Source organism: Phaethon aethereus (assembly GCF_964289735.1).
Source record: "Phaethon aethereus genome assembly, chromosome: 2".
NCBI lineage: Eukaryota > Metazoa > Chordata > Aves > Phaethontiformes > Phaethontidae > Phaethon > Phaethon aethereus.
This window is the reverse complement of record NC_138582.1, coordinates 80,267,065-80,283,803: the sequence shown is the minus strand read 5'-3', so window position 1 is coordinate 80,283,803 and position 16,739 is coordinate 80,267,065. Positions and strand designations below refer to the sequence as shown.

At 37.8% G+C, this 16,739-nt stretch overlaps 1 protein-coding gene across 1 annotated transcript in view; it reads right to left on the bottom strand.

Annotated features, from left to right (window-relative positions):
* ADCY2 (adenylate cyclase 2) overlaps positions 1-16,739 on the bottom strand; it is a gene marked incomplete at its 3' end in the record, with an annotated part of 224,900 nt that overhangs the window by 35,910 nt on the left and 172,251 nt on the right. Inside the window, exons 15-16 of the mRNA XM_081996352.1 lie at positions 16,552-16,636; positions 4,805-4,942 (exon numbers count right to left, since the gene is read on the bottom strand). Of these exons, the coding sequence (XP_081852478.1) occupies positions 4,805-4,942; positions 16,552-16,636 (223 nt within the window). The remainder of the gene's footprint in view (positions 1-4,804; positions 4,943-16,551; positions 16,637-16,739) is intronic.

Below are 16,739 nucleotides of genomic sequence, written 5' to 3'. Positions count from 1 at the left end.
CCTTTGAAAAATGCCAGTTGTTCTGGCAGCTGAGCCAGGAATTTATCCCCAGATCCCCACATGAATGCCCCAAGAACAATATGGAGAATCCCAAATTCTGGTATCATTCTTCATCTTCACAAGCTCATAAGCAGAAGTTTAAGGAGAGCCTGGAACATGAAGTACCTACCTTGACTATTAAGCATTTTTTGAATAAACAAGAGATGATGATGAGATACTGGTAAGTTGGAAAAGGATGATGAAGATCCAGAGAGGACTGCACTGCACTGAATAGGATTTTTAGAGCATTTTGCCTCTGCGTTTGTGCAAGACTTCTTAGCTTCAAAGTGCTCACGCATCTGCATTATTCGGTGTCCTGTGGTGTGTCTTTCTTTAATAATCAAACTTATCAAGTTTAAGTTGCTCAATAATTTAATTTAATTTTTTATAAAAGTTTGTGTGCCAAGTGAAAATGCATAACTACCTATGCGTCCCTATGTATTCAAGTCCCAGCCTCCCTGTAGAGGCAATATGCAGTGGCAAGCAACTCCCTTGTTCAGAGCTCTCAGCAGCATTCAGTAAGAGAGAAAAGGAGCCTGCTGGGCCCTTATAGGCTCAGATACCATCGTGGTATATGACAGATATCGAGTGATGCTCAATTATGTGGGTTCATCTTTGCTGGACTGTGGGGCAAACCATCATGTGACAGCACAACTCTCTCTCCCCCCACATACTTGAAAGACACCAGAACTGCTGCAAACATTTCAGGATGGTATCTCACCTGCTAGTGCATCTCTGCTAGTCAGTGTACCTAGACTGATACTGATTTTAATAAGTTTCTTAAACCCTATCTATAATCTGGAATGGATTCGTGATGGGGCCCTGCACGTACCACTTAAATGACAAGACTGCAGCTGTGCTTTCCCCTTTCTCCTTCCAACTCCCAGGGGAGGTAAAGCTCTAAGCAGTGTCCATTTATTCTTCTTAAAAGAAATGCATTATCTACCCTCTAAAACAGGGTCTTCAATGTGCTAGGCACTGTGGGACATACAATTAGAGCCTATCTGCCAAAGAGTTTGCCTATGAAAAACTCAGCACTGAGCAAGGTCAGCAACTGTATTGAGTTAGCTACACTAAAAGGAAGCTATATTAAAGAAACCAACTTTCTACTATGAGAATGGAAGCAGGTTTGTCTAATTATTTGTCATTAGTAAAACATGCGATATCAGCCATGACTAGAAGGACAACAATATGGGGCCAATACTAGCATTATTTGAGGCAGCTGGTGCTCACAGACATACGTTAAACAATGGAGCAAAAATATTCAAATCTCTGTCAGTCTTCTCATTTCTAAAGACGTGTTCTTTCAAAGGAAATAGTGCAGTTGTTCAAAATTCACTGGGCGAAAGATAGGAAAGCAAGTAACATCCAGAGGGAGGTCCACAGAAATGGACGCCTCTCCTATGAAGAAAGAGTTGTGGTTGTTCAGCCTGGAGAAGAGAAGGCTCCAGGGAGACCTTATTGCAGCCTGCCAGTACTTAAAGGGGGCTTATAGGAAAGATGGGAACACACTTTTCAGCAGGGCCTGTTGCAACAGGACAAGGGGTAATGGTTTTAAACTAAAGGAGGGTAGACTTAGACTAAAACTGAACTAAAAACTAAACTAAAAACTAAAAGAGGGTAGACTTAGACTAGATATAAGGAAGAAATTTTTCCCAATGAGTTTTCCCAACACTGGCACAGGTTGCCCAGAGAGGTGGTAGATGCCCCAGCCTTGGAAAGATTCAAGGTCAGGTTGGACAGGACTCTGAGCAACCTGATCTGGTTGAAGATGCCCCTGCTCACTGCAGGGGGGTTGGACTAGATGGCCTTTAAAGGTCCCTTCCAACCCAAACTATTCTACGATTTTATGATTCTACGTTTCTGAATCTGAAAGCTGGCAGTTAGGACACCTTCCTGAGATAGTATAGCCCTGAGATCCTGTTGCTGTGACAAGAACCATTCATGCATTTGATGCAGAAGTCACTGAAAGAAAGAGGGGCTCTTTCATTATGTTCCTTGAGATCACATGAATCCCAGAGGATGGTGAGGCACAATCATTTGATGTATTATATACAGTCATTCATTCAGCTTCCAAGAATCAACCCTTTGCAGGTATGCAGTCCTACTGTCTCTCTGAGATGTCTGGATTGTTCCCTGCAACATACTTTCTCATATTTGGTTTAATGCAGGCCAGCTTCACAAAAACAGCTTTCCTCATCTGCTGATTGTTGCCCTGCTCTATATATGGCACCAGATTTAATGCTCAATGGAAGCAGCATTAGTCACCCTCTCCCTCCAGCTAAGAAGTATTTGATACTTATGTCATACTAGCTGTTTTTTAACTTCCTTCCACTGACCATGACTATATACCTCTCAAATGTGAAGACTATATTCAGATGTCTGGTGAAACAGCTAATTTGAAATAAAATTGTACCCCCATTCTTTTCTCATGTCCCTTGACCATAAAGACTGAGTTTCATTTGACATTTTGGTCTTAATTATGATTTATTAGGTGTGGGATGGTTAGACGCTTTTTATCTCCATTAAATCTTAACGGCTACATTTAGCCTTTTTCTACTGAAAGAGTTCATGGAAATAAATGCAGTTAATGGACTCTGCTATTAAGTACATGTTGCTTGGAGATATAATAATGATACTTCAGAGTCTCTCCCACAATTTGCTATTAATATTAAGGAAATGCAAATTTCACAATCACATTTGGAGTCATTTTTGCTAGTCAAACTATTAAGGTTTAGTTTCAAGGTGGGAATTGTACTTAAAATTATCATCTCATGAATATCATGGAACATGATTATTTGTAATACTGCAGTCATTACTGAAAAGGCACAAAGATTTTAAAATACAGCTTATTAAGTTTTACTGTAACATTCAGTCCACATAAAACTGGACTTGAACCAATAAAACTAAAAACTTTTTCTAAAAATGATGTACTGAACAACTGCTTTTTTGTTAAAATCTCTTTTACTAGTTGAAGGCCAAATTTGATGTGGACTGTACACAATAGTCGAACTTCAGCCTAAGGAAAAAACAGTTGCTGACCATTATCTTCTTTCACACTTTTTAGCTTAATAACTACACATATGGTTGCATAACGTCTAACTCAAAGTATATTTTAAACCCAAGTAGGTTATTTAATTTCATCTTACACATTTATACAGTTCAACATAAAAGAAAGTCTAATCTGACCTACATTTTACAAGCTAGTCCATCTCTGGATTTTGTCCTGTACTACGCCAAGTAGCTTTTCCTTGGCTAAAGGTTATCATTCATAAAGGCATATTGTCTTCAGCTGACGACAAGCAGTGATGGAGAATCAACAACTTTTCAGAATAATTTGTTACCATTGCTAACTGCCTTCACTGCTAAAAAGTGAATTTGTTTTCCCATTTTCCAGCTACTGCTTCTTTGAGTTTTTCCTCTACTAGCCTTAAGCATCAAATTCAGTTAGCTAATTTTAAATTCTTCAACATGGATTTGTTTTTGAGTCTACCTCCTCTCCATAAAAAAATGCAGTAGAAAGGAAAATATCTACTTTCCTGAAAAGGAAACCAACAAAACCAAGAGTAGGATCATTTAATAGAAAAAATGGAGAGAAGGTTCTACAAGAAATTTCAAGTGTTCATATTTAAAAGCCCACATAACATCATTACATCATTCTGACAAATTCAGTACTTACTGTAATGAATGATTGACTAAGGGTACCCTGAAATGTTATGGGAAAACAGAGTAAAACAGTGTAGGTAATATCAATCTTTAAGTCCTTTATGAACCTCAGGTAACAAAAGTATCAACAACTGAAGGAAGAGCTAGAGTTGCAATTTCAAAAGCACTAACTGCAGATCTCGCTTGAAATGTGACTAATATCTATGCATTAATGTTGTAATGAAACATTACCTAAGTAAGTATTACAGTTCTCATTTTGCAGACACAAAACTGAGCTGGAACACTTTCGCAGGTTAACAAAGAGAACCAGGCTCAGCCAATCGGGCAAAACAAAGGAAGATTTCTGATCCCATATACTGTTCATCCCATTAGACAACACAACCTTCAGAATAAATGAGGACATGAAGATTTAGGCTTTAGGCAGACTAATGACAGATCTACTCTGTATTTGGTACAGTTACAAAAGAATAATAGAACTACATGGATTTTCCTTATTAGTAGAGAAAAGAAAAGCGCAGGTGGAAATGCCTAAAGTAGAGGTAAGCCCTAACAAACTTGTAGTCCAGTACTTTTGAAGTTCGGATGTAACTTTGATTTTTTTTCCTTTTTCAAAAGAAAAAAGGACAAGCGCATGAAATTCAATAATGTATACATTATGATAATTTTGTGATCAGCAGAGGAGCATCACAAATCTGAATAAAGCTTAGTTTGTTTCGCACAAAGACTTCCATGCATCCTGTGAGGAGACACTTCATTCTTGGAGCAATATTCTGTTTTTTTAAGCAATGCATAGATAGCCAAGGGATTTGAACAATTCAAACCTGCGATTTAACTATCTTCTATTCCTTATAAATCACATTTTCCTTTAATAAACTTAGCCAGGATACGACCTCTTGCTGAGAGTTCTGTTTGCAGAGGTCCCCATTACACAGTATGTTTTCTGTTGCTCTACTTTACATTTCTGTCTCTGGGAGTCACTACCATGTAGGTTCCTGGCATAGCCATGGGCCATAAATTCAACATCTAAACAAATACTGAACAAAAAAAAAAAACTTAAAAGAAGAAAAACACCAAGAAAAATTACTCCTTTTTCCCTTACCATGTTGAATACAGCCATAGTTAATATTATAGCAGTGGTTGTCAATGTAAGAGTGATCCGTGGCCAAGGACGGTTTGCAATTATTCCAGATGACTTCAGGATCCACAGCAATGAAGCTGATGCCTTCTTGCTACATTGCTAAGTGCAAAGAGTTTAAAAAAGAGAAAACAAAAATAGTTTTAGTATATTTAATTACTATAAACAAGGGTAGAATTAAGAAAGCTCAAGATTGAGGGCAGCATTAATCTTGAGAGATTTTACAGAAGTATTCAACTATTATATTCTCGTAAGAGTTACAGATCATGATTATACATGAAAGTAAATACAAATTTAGTTAAAATATCTGCCATAATATAAATTTTGTTAAATAATTATTATTTGCAAGTATCTTATTAAACATTCAATATATATTACTAATAATAGCAAATACAGAGTTGACAGCAGTGTCATTACCTCTAATATCAGCAAAAAACAAGCAAACAAATTGACCTCCCCCACCTCAATTAAAAGAGCAACATTTAGTAGCCTCTGGAAACTTCAAGATGTAAATAATGACTTTGCAAAGTCTTTGACAGAGAGACAGAGGTCTCCTCATGCAGGATAAAAGCTGTATACATAGATATGTAGTCTACAAAATAGTGGGGTTTCTACATCTTTTATTTGTTTGGAGACTTGTTTGATAATTCATTTCAGGTGAAAGGTAGCTCAGCAAAGCAAATCAAACTTCCCTAAAACTATTTAGAAAACAAATAAGCATTTCATACAGCAATCAGACTTACAATTTGACACAAAGAGTATTTAGTGAATAGAAACTTTTTCATATATAGTGGGAAAAATTAACAACAAAAACCTGACTCATTTAACCTGCTTCCAAGAACACATTGCAGTAGTCTCCATTCATACATGCATAGTGCCTAGAGGCACAAGATGCTCACACAGTATAAACAACAATTTGTGGCACATCCAATAAATATTAATATTCCCAGAACTTTAGCAATGAGGAGATAAGGTTGCCTGGAAGCATCTTGTGCCCTTTCCAAACGTCAATTTCAGCTATACTGAAACCTCTGTAAAAAAGGCACTGAAAAGTTCAAGAACATGACAGTCCCACAGAAGTATTAGCTTTTTATCAATTCTTTTTCTCTATTCACTTAATATTAACAGAGATCACTTTACATATTGTTTTCACCCCAGCCACAGCAATCAGCAGAAATACAAGCACAAGAATTCTACGAAATGAGAACTCAAGCACTAAAACCTACCAAATACAGAATTAATTTACAGCACTGATCTATTAGTTCAGGTTCAATAGCTATGGCACATCACGCTAAATTACACTACTACCCCACATATGTGATGTAGTTTACATGAAGGTCTTTCTTTATCATACTATACATAATTATTTCCCTCCCAACGACATACTATCTGGACAAGTCCACTGTGTATCTAGAACTTTTTTTACATATGTTTCCTTTTATGACAGAGAGTTTTGCATACTGGACTGGACAGATTCTGAGTGAATTAAGTCCTTTTCAGGAAGGTCAAAACAATAATCAGAATTTCAAAGATGAACATTAAAAAACTCCCACATAAACTGAAGGGACGTGCATTTTTGAGCAAGCAACTCCTGCTCAAATGCCTTTTTGAACTTCCAAGCCTTGTTCTCCACCCCTAAGTACATAGCAAATTTCAAGGGAATTTGAATCCCCATGTAGATTTTAGAAAAGGTCTGTCATCCTTGCCACTACATGAAAGTAAAAAGCACAAAGCCTAGATTGCTGCTGTTGCTAGAGGAGTGTTCAGCTGGACGCAGGAAATGGATCTGTGTGAAAATGATCATTCAGTTTTCTGTCTAGTCTGCCTAAAACCTAATAAGTCAGGAAGCATGGATATATAGCAAATTAAAACAGTCATGAAATCATGCCTTAAATTACCCTTTGCCTTTGTTATAGCACACCTGGAGCTTTACTATAACAGTAAAATTAATAATAAAATGTATCTGGTTTAGGCTAGATAATTAATTTTCATCATTAGCTTATTTTCCTGGAATTTCTTATCCACATAGTCTATATTGTTCTGTGATTTTTTTGGAAGTCTATAAGTAGCTGGAATAGCTTAAGTTGGATTAGGGACAAAACTAGGCAGGAACACTGAGAAAGTATGAGGAATATAAAATGGGTAAGAAATGATACGGATAAAGCAGTACATCGTGTTCTCCTTTCTGAACTATGCTACAGGGAGCTATACAGTTCACGGAAAGTCTTTAGGACAAGAAATTCCAAGAAAATAAGCTAATGCTGAAAATAAATTATCTGGCCGAAACCAGATACATTTTATTATGAATTTTACTTTTTTTAGGTTATCTGACTAAAGGCTAATCAAATTAAACACAAAGACCCGGTGATGATCAAAAGGACAATGATAGATGGTGGAACCAAAGTAACCTAATCAGTGAAGAACAGAAGCCACTGAATCTGCTGCTAAGACCATCGAGGGAGAATGTTTCAGCCACAGTTTCTGATGGGAAACCTACCAAGAAGCCTCAACGAAAAAAACTCCTTTTCAGGATGCCCTGCAGACTAGGGTGATTACTGCCTAAAAGGATAGTACACCGGCATGGGGCAGATAATTTTGCAATGGAACAGAAACAAACTTTGGACTGTGTAAAACATTATGGCATATTTTAAGGGCATTGTGGGTATGTGGAAAACTTACAGGATGTTTAGGGAATGGGACAAATGTGGATCATGGAGGAATGAGTGTCGGTAAATGGAGAGGAAAGGGGATGAAAGGAAATTGCTGCAAGTAAACACTTCATCTACATGAGTCTATTGCATATTCTTATTAAATCCTATCTCGAACCATCTTCTGTGTAAGTGCAGTCCTTATTCCGAGCCTGCATGTGTGAAAATGCTAGCAAACGTCATGCTGGACTAGATGGCAAGTAGCACAGGATGGGTGCCAGCCACTGGAGAGAGAGAGACCGCGTGTCTGAGACAACTAAGGGCCTGGGTGCCAGCAACTGAAGTGTTTCAGTCCCTGCAGAGACCCACAGGGTATGTGTGGGAGTGTGTGTGTAGCCATTACAAAGCTTCAAGCCGGACTGTCTGGCAAGTAAGAGATGTACATTTGGAGAGAGAGACCCAAGGTCTGAGCCAGTCCCTGCCTAAGAGGGGCAGAAGCTGGGCATGGATATTGTATCAACTTAAGTCCATACCGAGTGACCCACAAACAACAGTCGGCGTGTGTGTGTATGTTCGTGTGTGTATATTCCACTAGCAAACCCTGGGTCTTCACTTCCATCAAACTGGGCTCTAGTGGAGCAGGAAGGAGAACGCCCCTGGCTCTTGAACTCCGCTGGATTCAACAAGCTCTGGCAGATCCCATTTTGAATGTCAGAACTTGAAGGAACATGGCTCAGTAACAGATGCAAAACAATGTCATGAAAAAGATGCTTCCATGTTTTTCTAGTACTAAGCAAGGTAAATTGATGTTTTCCTCTGCACAAACAAACAACTTGTGTTATGTTAATTCTGAAGATAGAATTGTTTCACACAGAAACAATTGAATCCCAGTATCTAAATACATGAATGTTGGTGTCAAACGATGAAGACTTCTCAGATTTTTCTACTTTAACATCAATGCTTCCAACTGTTAAGTTCTAATTTTCTTCATTTTCTTAAATTAATATTTGAAAAAATTACAGGACAGAATTGCTGAAGTTACTTAGCAATGTCCATGCTGAGAACTGAATTTCTTGCTGAGGACTGCTTTATTGCTTTCCAAGTACCTGCACACTTTCGAATGTACGTAACTTCTGTACCAAAATTCCTTGCAATAATGCTAAATTTTCTTTGTTTACAAGATTTTTGATCAATACCACCTGACTTTGCTAATGTATTTTAGCAAGGAAGAACTAATTGGACTGATTTTCTACATTTCTTTAAAAAGCTGTTTTTCTGCTTCCATTTAAAAAAAAGTATTTTTTTGTTCTCTGGGCAACTTTATCATTAAAAAAGTTCTGGAGTATATAATAATTTTCAGGAAACAATATATCATTCAGCCAGTGTGGTTAATCAGTAAAGAGATTCCATTCTTCCAGCTGCTGTTGCTAAAATTACAGATATTGCTGGCTCTGACCTGAAAAAAATGTATATGTTGTTAGACTGCAACTTCAAAAATGAAGTTGTAGTTAAGTTATTTCCACTTGTAAAAGAGACGCACATCAGAACTCAGTGATGCATTTCTTGACATGCTGTTTAATGCACAGCTCTGAGTTCTGGAGGGGAAGGACCACTGTTTATTTGGTACATCTGCCATGCGCACCTGGTTTGTTAAAGAGATGACAGGTCTCTCTCATAGCAAAACGAGCAGCCTACATAGATTAAGTCAATGAGGCTCCTAAAAGGAAAGTTTCTGACAAAACCCTGATTCACACTAAAAATCTTTAAACCATTGAACAGAAATTCCTTGCAAAACATGAAAGCATACACTGTTGATCAGTAATTCTCTATGTGAATTAACAGATTTGCTGAACTTAATTTCACTTTCGAGCAGTCTAAATCCAGTCCATATATAGTACCACTGCAGCAGTTCAGTACTGCTTAAAATTTAGGGAACTCCTGGAAGCAGAACTGGAGTGGTGCGGTGATCACTAAATTCAGACTCTTTAATAACACTGGCAGAACTAAGCAGGTTTATTTGTCTGATTCATTATCTTACGTCAAGCACTTTTTCTTGTAAATGTTATGTCTCATTTACTATTTTCTTAGGAAAATGGAGAATGAGATGAAAGGAAGAAGGTAATAATTTCTAGAAAGCATGCAAGAAGGGTAAGACATCAGATCTCAGTGGCGTTAACTTCTGTGTTTATTCTAAGTGGAGCTGGCAGAATAAGGTTGAGTGTTTATCATTTACCAACTAGAAATAATAGGTATTTGTAGTATGAAAGGTGACTAATGTACTACTGAACATGTTAAATCCGATATGACAGCTCAGCATGATAGTGAGTAATAACCTATTTTGAATATTCAGGTTATTAAAATGTATCCTGTGTTGTCTTTCCACACACAAAAAACTGCTTCAGCATTTAACAGAATGAATGCTGTCTTTCTGAAGTGAGATCAAGGAACTGGTGCGAGAATTAATTGTGACAGCTATGTTGTAGATGAAAGACAGTGTCGCAAGAGCTGTCACACTTCTTCACATGCTAGCAGAGGTTGGAACATCTTGACTGAAGACCTCTTATTTACAGAAAGACAGCAAATGACATTTTCTATAGTTCTATTACTGTTCTTTTCATTTTGCATTCAAATACAACTTCGTATTTTACTAATACTGATGTTACAAAAAATGAAATAAAGAGAATCAAAAAGCCCCAAAATTCAGATTTTTTTCACATGCCTGTTTTCACTCAGACTTGAAGATGACACCGAAGTTCAAATCTAAAGAACTGTTTGACAGTGATTACACTGACTTAAGCTTGGAGAAGGGTGAGTTTTGTATGGAGACGTAAGCTTATACTTCACGTACTTTCTAATGGTCCTATTGTGGATAAAAGGACCAAAGTACTTCTAAAATGAGTACTGTAACACCAAGCTTTTGAACTCCATGGTGGCACCTGTAAATTTAAGCCAGGTGTTCTAAATCATACCAAATGCACCCAGGTGAAGAATCTACTCAAACTTATATTGGATACAAGTGGTTTGACAAAAGCTAGAATCCTGAATAAAGAAATAACAGGAAAAATTAAAGTGAGTATTACATTTTTAATTTCACCATACTTCACAGTGTTTATTATCCTTCATAAAGGGTCATGTTAAAATGGCCATGTGGTTCAATTCAACTCTCTCATTCAAAGGAAAGACCATGGCAGTGAGCCGTATAAATATGCCTTTAGGCACTCAGAGTTCAGTCCTGGTACTTCCTGTGCTGCTTTCCTCATTCAAGAAAATGTACAGTCACTGTGTTATATGCTATTTTAAGGTAAGATGTTCTCAGTCTCTCCCATCAAAGTTTTTCTGTTCCACATGAAATATTTAAAAAGCCACTGGTTTTGAGAAAGAGCAAACTTGAATGACTTTTTAAAGACAGTGCTCAGGGCATTGAACTAGATGAAGGAGTTTTGAATGCTATGTTCTATGCTGGCCAAGTCTTGGTCTCCAAGTAAGACGCTACCACCCAAAAACTGCCTCACACAACAAGGACCCCTCATCTGTGATGAGGTACTTAAACATCACGGATATCAACTCCCAGGTAATACATGCAAAAGATCCTTCAAAACAATCTGGATGCTCTCCGCTTTTTTCTTTCTTATTAATTAACTGTAGGAAAAATTGTTTGTATACTGGACTATTGGTATTAGGAAGCACACGGATATTTCTTTATTTGGAGGTAACTTACAATCCCATCTTGGGCAAAGATGCTAAAAGGCACCGTTACCAGATTTAAAAAAAATCAAAAAGTCATCAACTTTTGATGAGCTTCACTCATCAAAAATATTAAAAGAGAAGTTATTGGCAAAATAGACATAAGAAACACATGGTTTTCACCAAATTCTTCAGTTGGTCACAATCACATAACATGTCATAAACATATAACTCAAGAAGTAGTAAGGAGAAGGATTTTTGTTACTGAAATCAGGACATTTCTAACAGATCGTGAAGTGCGGACATAGTACCTAACTTAGGGATGATGGATTTGCTGTTGCAGTGCCTGTGCTATAGACGCATCAGAATGACTTTTAGGTTTGGTGAGACTCTTTCATGGACACTGCTGTAGGTGCCAAAGTGCCTCTCTGGGTTCTCCCTGCCTTCCCCCATCCCTGTTTTAATCTTATTTTACAAGCAAAGCCTTACTATTGAAGACTCTAAAGGGCCTCAATCTTTCATTTGTATCTGCATTGAGAGAGACACTTGGATGAGAGGTAAGATTCCAGGTCAAAAATAATTTCCAAGTAGTGCTAGAACTACAACAGATACTCATGTGCTTGCAGAGCTTTTAAGTATCTTAACTGTACAAGTCTGTTAAATACCAATGTCAGCTGCTTTAGAGTAAAATGCAAATCCCTGCAAAAAAAGGTAAAGATTGTGTATCATTCTTTATACAGTGGTGTGGTGTAATGCAACTAATAAATAACATGCTTTCTTTTAGCAGGGGACAGGACTGCTCACATACTGGCTACACTTTGTTAGATGATCTGGTGACCTTAAATCAGAACATCTTTGTCAACAGTGGAGCCAATTATTTCCTGATTGATAGGTTTTTTTTTTAATTATTATGTTCTGCTAATCTATGGTTCACTTGTGTATTTAAGAGAGACTATAAAACATGTTCAGATGAGATGATAGGAAAGAAATGTTATTACTTCTAATCTTCCTTGTTAGCTGGAGTAGCTAAAGAGGTTTGCAAGGTATAAACATATGCAACAAAAAGCTATTTCATATTAATGGAAAATAACTGGTACAAAGAGTATGTGGTATCAAATAAGTGCACGCATGTCCCAGGTAATGCAAAGAAATTTTTGAGACAGTATGTGAATTAGTGCACAAAGAACACCTGCTTGAGACTAATACTTCTTCAGCAGGCTACCTCAGCTACCACAGAGGTCTATCCTTTACATGCTTACTGTGTTGTTTTTTTCTACTTTACATTTTCCAACGTATCATTTAGGTGATCAGATCTCTGCTTTCTTGCATTCACATCACGAGGTAAAACACATCTAACAGTTACCAGGTCTGAGGCATTTCACACTCATTCTATGAACTTGTCTGTACTTCAAGAAGATAAAGAGAAGAGACATAGAAAATACATGAGCTAAAGCTAATAACATCACTATCCTCTATCTGCATGTAATTTGCAAAGGAAATCTCTCAAGGAAAGTTGAAAGAAAATATTAAAAATTAATAAAAAAAATAGCCAACATTTAAAATATGAAAATATAAACCAAAAAGGAACTTTAAGTCAAAAATACTCATAGTCTTAAGATTTTAGTCTGAATTTAGTCTGATTATCTAAAAAAGTAAAAAAAAAAAAAAGCATCAGGACAAAGAAGTAATTAGAACAGAAAAGATAGAAATGCATTTCAAGTTTCAGGACACATGTCAATTTTAGTTAGGCTTGATGAAGGTTTAATGCCTATCAGCAAACTGTTTCTATGAGAACTGTCAGCCCTCCCTGCCCTCGGCCTGTTTGCCCAAGACCAGCAGGGTATGACACGCCGCAAAGGCAGGATCTGGAAGTCTGTAACCTCATTATTGGTGCTACTGCTCTGCCGCATTGTTTGATGGAAACATTCCTATTCTTATTTAATGGCTGATATTATCAATCCACAACAGATTGAGTTGGTCCATGCTGCAGTGCTGCTGAACAGTAAAAATTAACTAATAATAAACTCAGAGTGAAAGAGTGAGCATAAATCTCTTCTTAAAATATTGTAATTAAATTCTGTACCTGCTAGTAATTTTAGCATTGCAGTCTGGATTTTTTTTTTTTTTTTTCATTTACCAATGAAATGAAAATGATTCAGAGAAACTCGTTCAAAGTTGGTTTTTGTGTGACTTACTCTGTGGTGGTGACAGCCATTTCTAATCAGTGGAGACTGAGGGGGCAAAGCATCAAAGTATTGAGACAAGCACATAATGCAGTGACAGCCAGGTGTCCTAACTTGAACTTAGATTTTGCTGTCTTTGCCAGCACTACAGGTCCCACTCCATGAATTTTGTAACAGTCGTGTAAATATTTGACTACTGCTGCAAGTTTATGTACCAGGTACAGGTGCCCAGGTGCTGGTGGGGGGTTCTGCAGGGGTGGCCTCTGGGAGGAGAGGCCAGAGCTGCCCCGTTCTGGACACCGCTGTTCCAGCCGGCTCCAACCGCGCCCCCCCGGGCACAGCTGAGCCCCTCAGCCACAGGCAGGAACCTCGGGGAAAGCCTGGGGCAGAAAGGGCAGAAAATGTTGGGCAGAGAGAGGAGGAGGGAACAAAAAGAGTGAGAAACAGCAGAGGGAACACCAAAACCAGAGGAGGAGGAGGTACTCCATGCTGGAGATGTCCACACTGCAGTCAGTGGAGGACCCATGCTGGAGCAGGTGGGTGCTCCTGAAGGAACTGCAGCCTGCGGAGATCCCACGCTGGAGCAGGGGGAAAGTGTAAAGGGAAGGAGCAGCAGAGAGAAATGTCTATGTACTGACCACCCTCCACCCCTCCTCGTGCTGCCTGGCGGGAGGTAGAGGAGACTAGAGCAAAGGAGTGAAGCTGAGTTTGGGAGAGGGGGGAGGAATGGTGTGGCTTTAATCTTTGTTTTTGTTTCTGACTATCCAAATCTATTTTAATTTGCAATACATTAAATCAGTTTTCCCCAAGTTGAGTCTGCTTTGTCTATGACGGTAACTGGTAAGTGATCTCCCTGCCTTTACCTCAACCCATGAGGTTTCTCATCCTATTTTCCTCCCCCATCCTGCTGAGGAGGTAGAGTGAGTGAGCAGCTGGGTGGGTGTCTGGCCCATAGCCAAGGCTAACCCACCACAGTCCATCTGTCAGGGTCAGTCAGGCCCCCAAAATTCTCTTCTTTTTCTGTGCATTTTTAGAAGAGAGATATTTGGTGATTTTAAACTCTGTAATTACGTGCAAGTGTGTGTACAGACAAGCACACCCACATTTGCATGTGCATTCTGCAAGGGAATCCCAAAATGTATTCCCTAAGAAAAAGATGTGAGAAAAACCCATATTGGCAAAAAAATACTCCAAACCCAATCAGGATTAGGACAATAAAGCTTGATTTCTATTAACACTAACACTATAATGTTAAAATCCAGATTTTGATACTTGTTTGCTTGAGAATTTCAGACTTTTTCTTCTAGAAAGAAAGCATTTACAGTGATGGGTCAAATACTGCAATGGACATGCTACCGAAACATAACATAGGGTGTCACTGCGGTTAAAGCCGCAAAACAATACTTGGATTTTGACATGAAGCAACAAATCTTAGGGAGAGGACAGGGGAAAGATAAACCTACTGCCTCTTTTGTTAGCTGTCTCTTATCCATCACCTTACAGAACTATGTCCATGCTCATGAAGGAAAGACAGCGCTGCATCAACTATGCTCATAACTTACTTGCTGAAAGGCTTCTTAGCAGCATAGTTTCTGCATTAAAGCAGCTGAATTCATAAAGTCATAGACATACATAACTCCTCTTCAAGCTGTTTAGGGTAGAACATGACATCTTACAAGTCAACAGAAATGCAGTAAAAGGTCTCCATTTCTGGGAAGTATTTACAGTACATACAAGATATAGGAAAACAGCATTGAAAGTAGGTGTTAGATATTATTCAACTGGCATGACTCCTCAACTCTGACTTGGATATCTGCTTAGCCATCCCTTTAAATGCAGAAAAATATGTTTGTATTCCTCCTAAGCTACACTATAAATAAAAGCCCCAGGAGAGTGTACGTTCCAGCCCTTCTTGGTACCATTTCATTGGCACCTCTTTTTCCTACAGGGAATCCTTGAAGGATTTTTTTTTTTCATTTGCTTATTCAACAGCAGTACTCTGACTCCATTATGTTTCTCTTATGTCAATAACAAAGAGCAATCAAGTATGACATTACATGAGAACTAGTTTTTGCTCTTCAGTAACAGCAATACCACTAGGACCTTACTCCAAGGACTTAAATTATTTTAAAATACTGTTGCATTGTATCTCAGCTTAATTCATGAGCAGTGGCAGCATCCCTACCTTATTGGAAAGACAACTGAAATGTACATTAATTACATTTTCTTAAAAAAAAGTCCTGGTTAATTACAAGCGTCGCAAGGGAAGAGGGAGAAATTATAAAATCCTGCTTCCTCTGTCTCTTGCTTTAACTGCCAGGCCACCTTTCCTTACTGTTTTACTGCATAGTGATGTAATTGTCTTTCCCATGTGCATGTTTTGCTTTTCTATAAAAGATCTTTCTCTCAGCTTTGTCCATGGGAGCTTGTGGAAAGATGTAAAGACAGAGAGTGGGGATTAAGTGACAAGTATACAAACGGTTTTACTCCGTGTTACATGCCAAATTCAAATTGCATTAGCTTTCTTACAAATCCTGAAATGCCTTGTTCTAGACGGAGTACTATGTTGGATCTATTTGACAATAACTGAAAGGAGGACAATAATATTTGTAAATTATATTGTGAATGTTGAAACATTTGCCCAAATCTTGAATTAAATGAAATTTTCAAATTCAGCATATTATTGGGTACACTAATAGGCATTACAATAACACTTGGAACACTCAATGTAAAAATTAGAATTTTACTATAAAATTTTTATATATCAAATTAAATTGTTATTGTGAAATACTTAAACTCAGAAAACGGTCTTATAGAATACTTAAACAAATACACAGTCCTCCAAATTAAAGCACGCCTAAGATGAGTTACGTCCTGTAAGCACAATAGCAAAAATTTTTGAAAATGCAATCAATCAAATAATAATGCAAAACTCTCAGAGGATGCAGCTTCATGGGGGAAAGAGAATATCAGTGTAGGTACAGATAGTCACTGCACTGACACTTTCTGTTTTTCAGATAAATGAGGACATTTTACAGCAAGTTAACATGGACAAAACAATGTCCTCAGAAGCCTGAGCGTGTAAGCCTTTCTCATTTAACTGGTACTCTGCAAAGGCAGAGTGCCTTGGCAGAATCAGAACATGTTATTTAAAAGAAACCATTAACTACTGGATTACATTTCCTTGAATACCTACCAAAAGCTGTCCAGCAAAGCAGATAAACAAAATGAAGGAAAGCAAGAGAAATGCAGCCCCAAATGAAATTCCAAGAATAGATGTTCTACAAGAAAAGGAAAACATGTATTAATTTCTCTGTTACACATTTGTAGCAGGACCTTTCTTTATGTATAATACTGATGATACAAAAAATTACCATGTGCAAG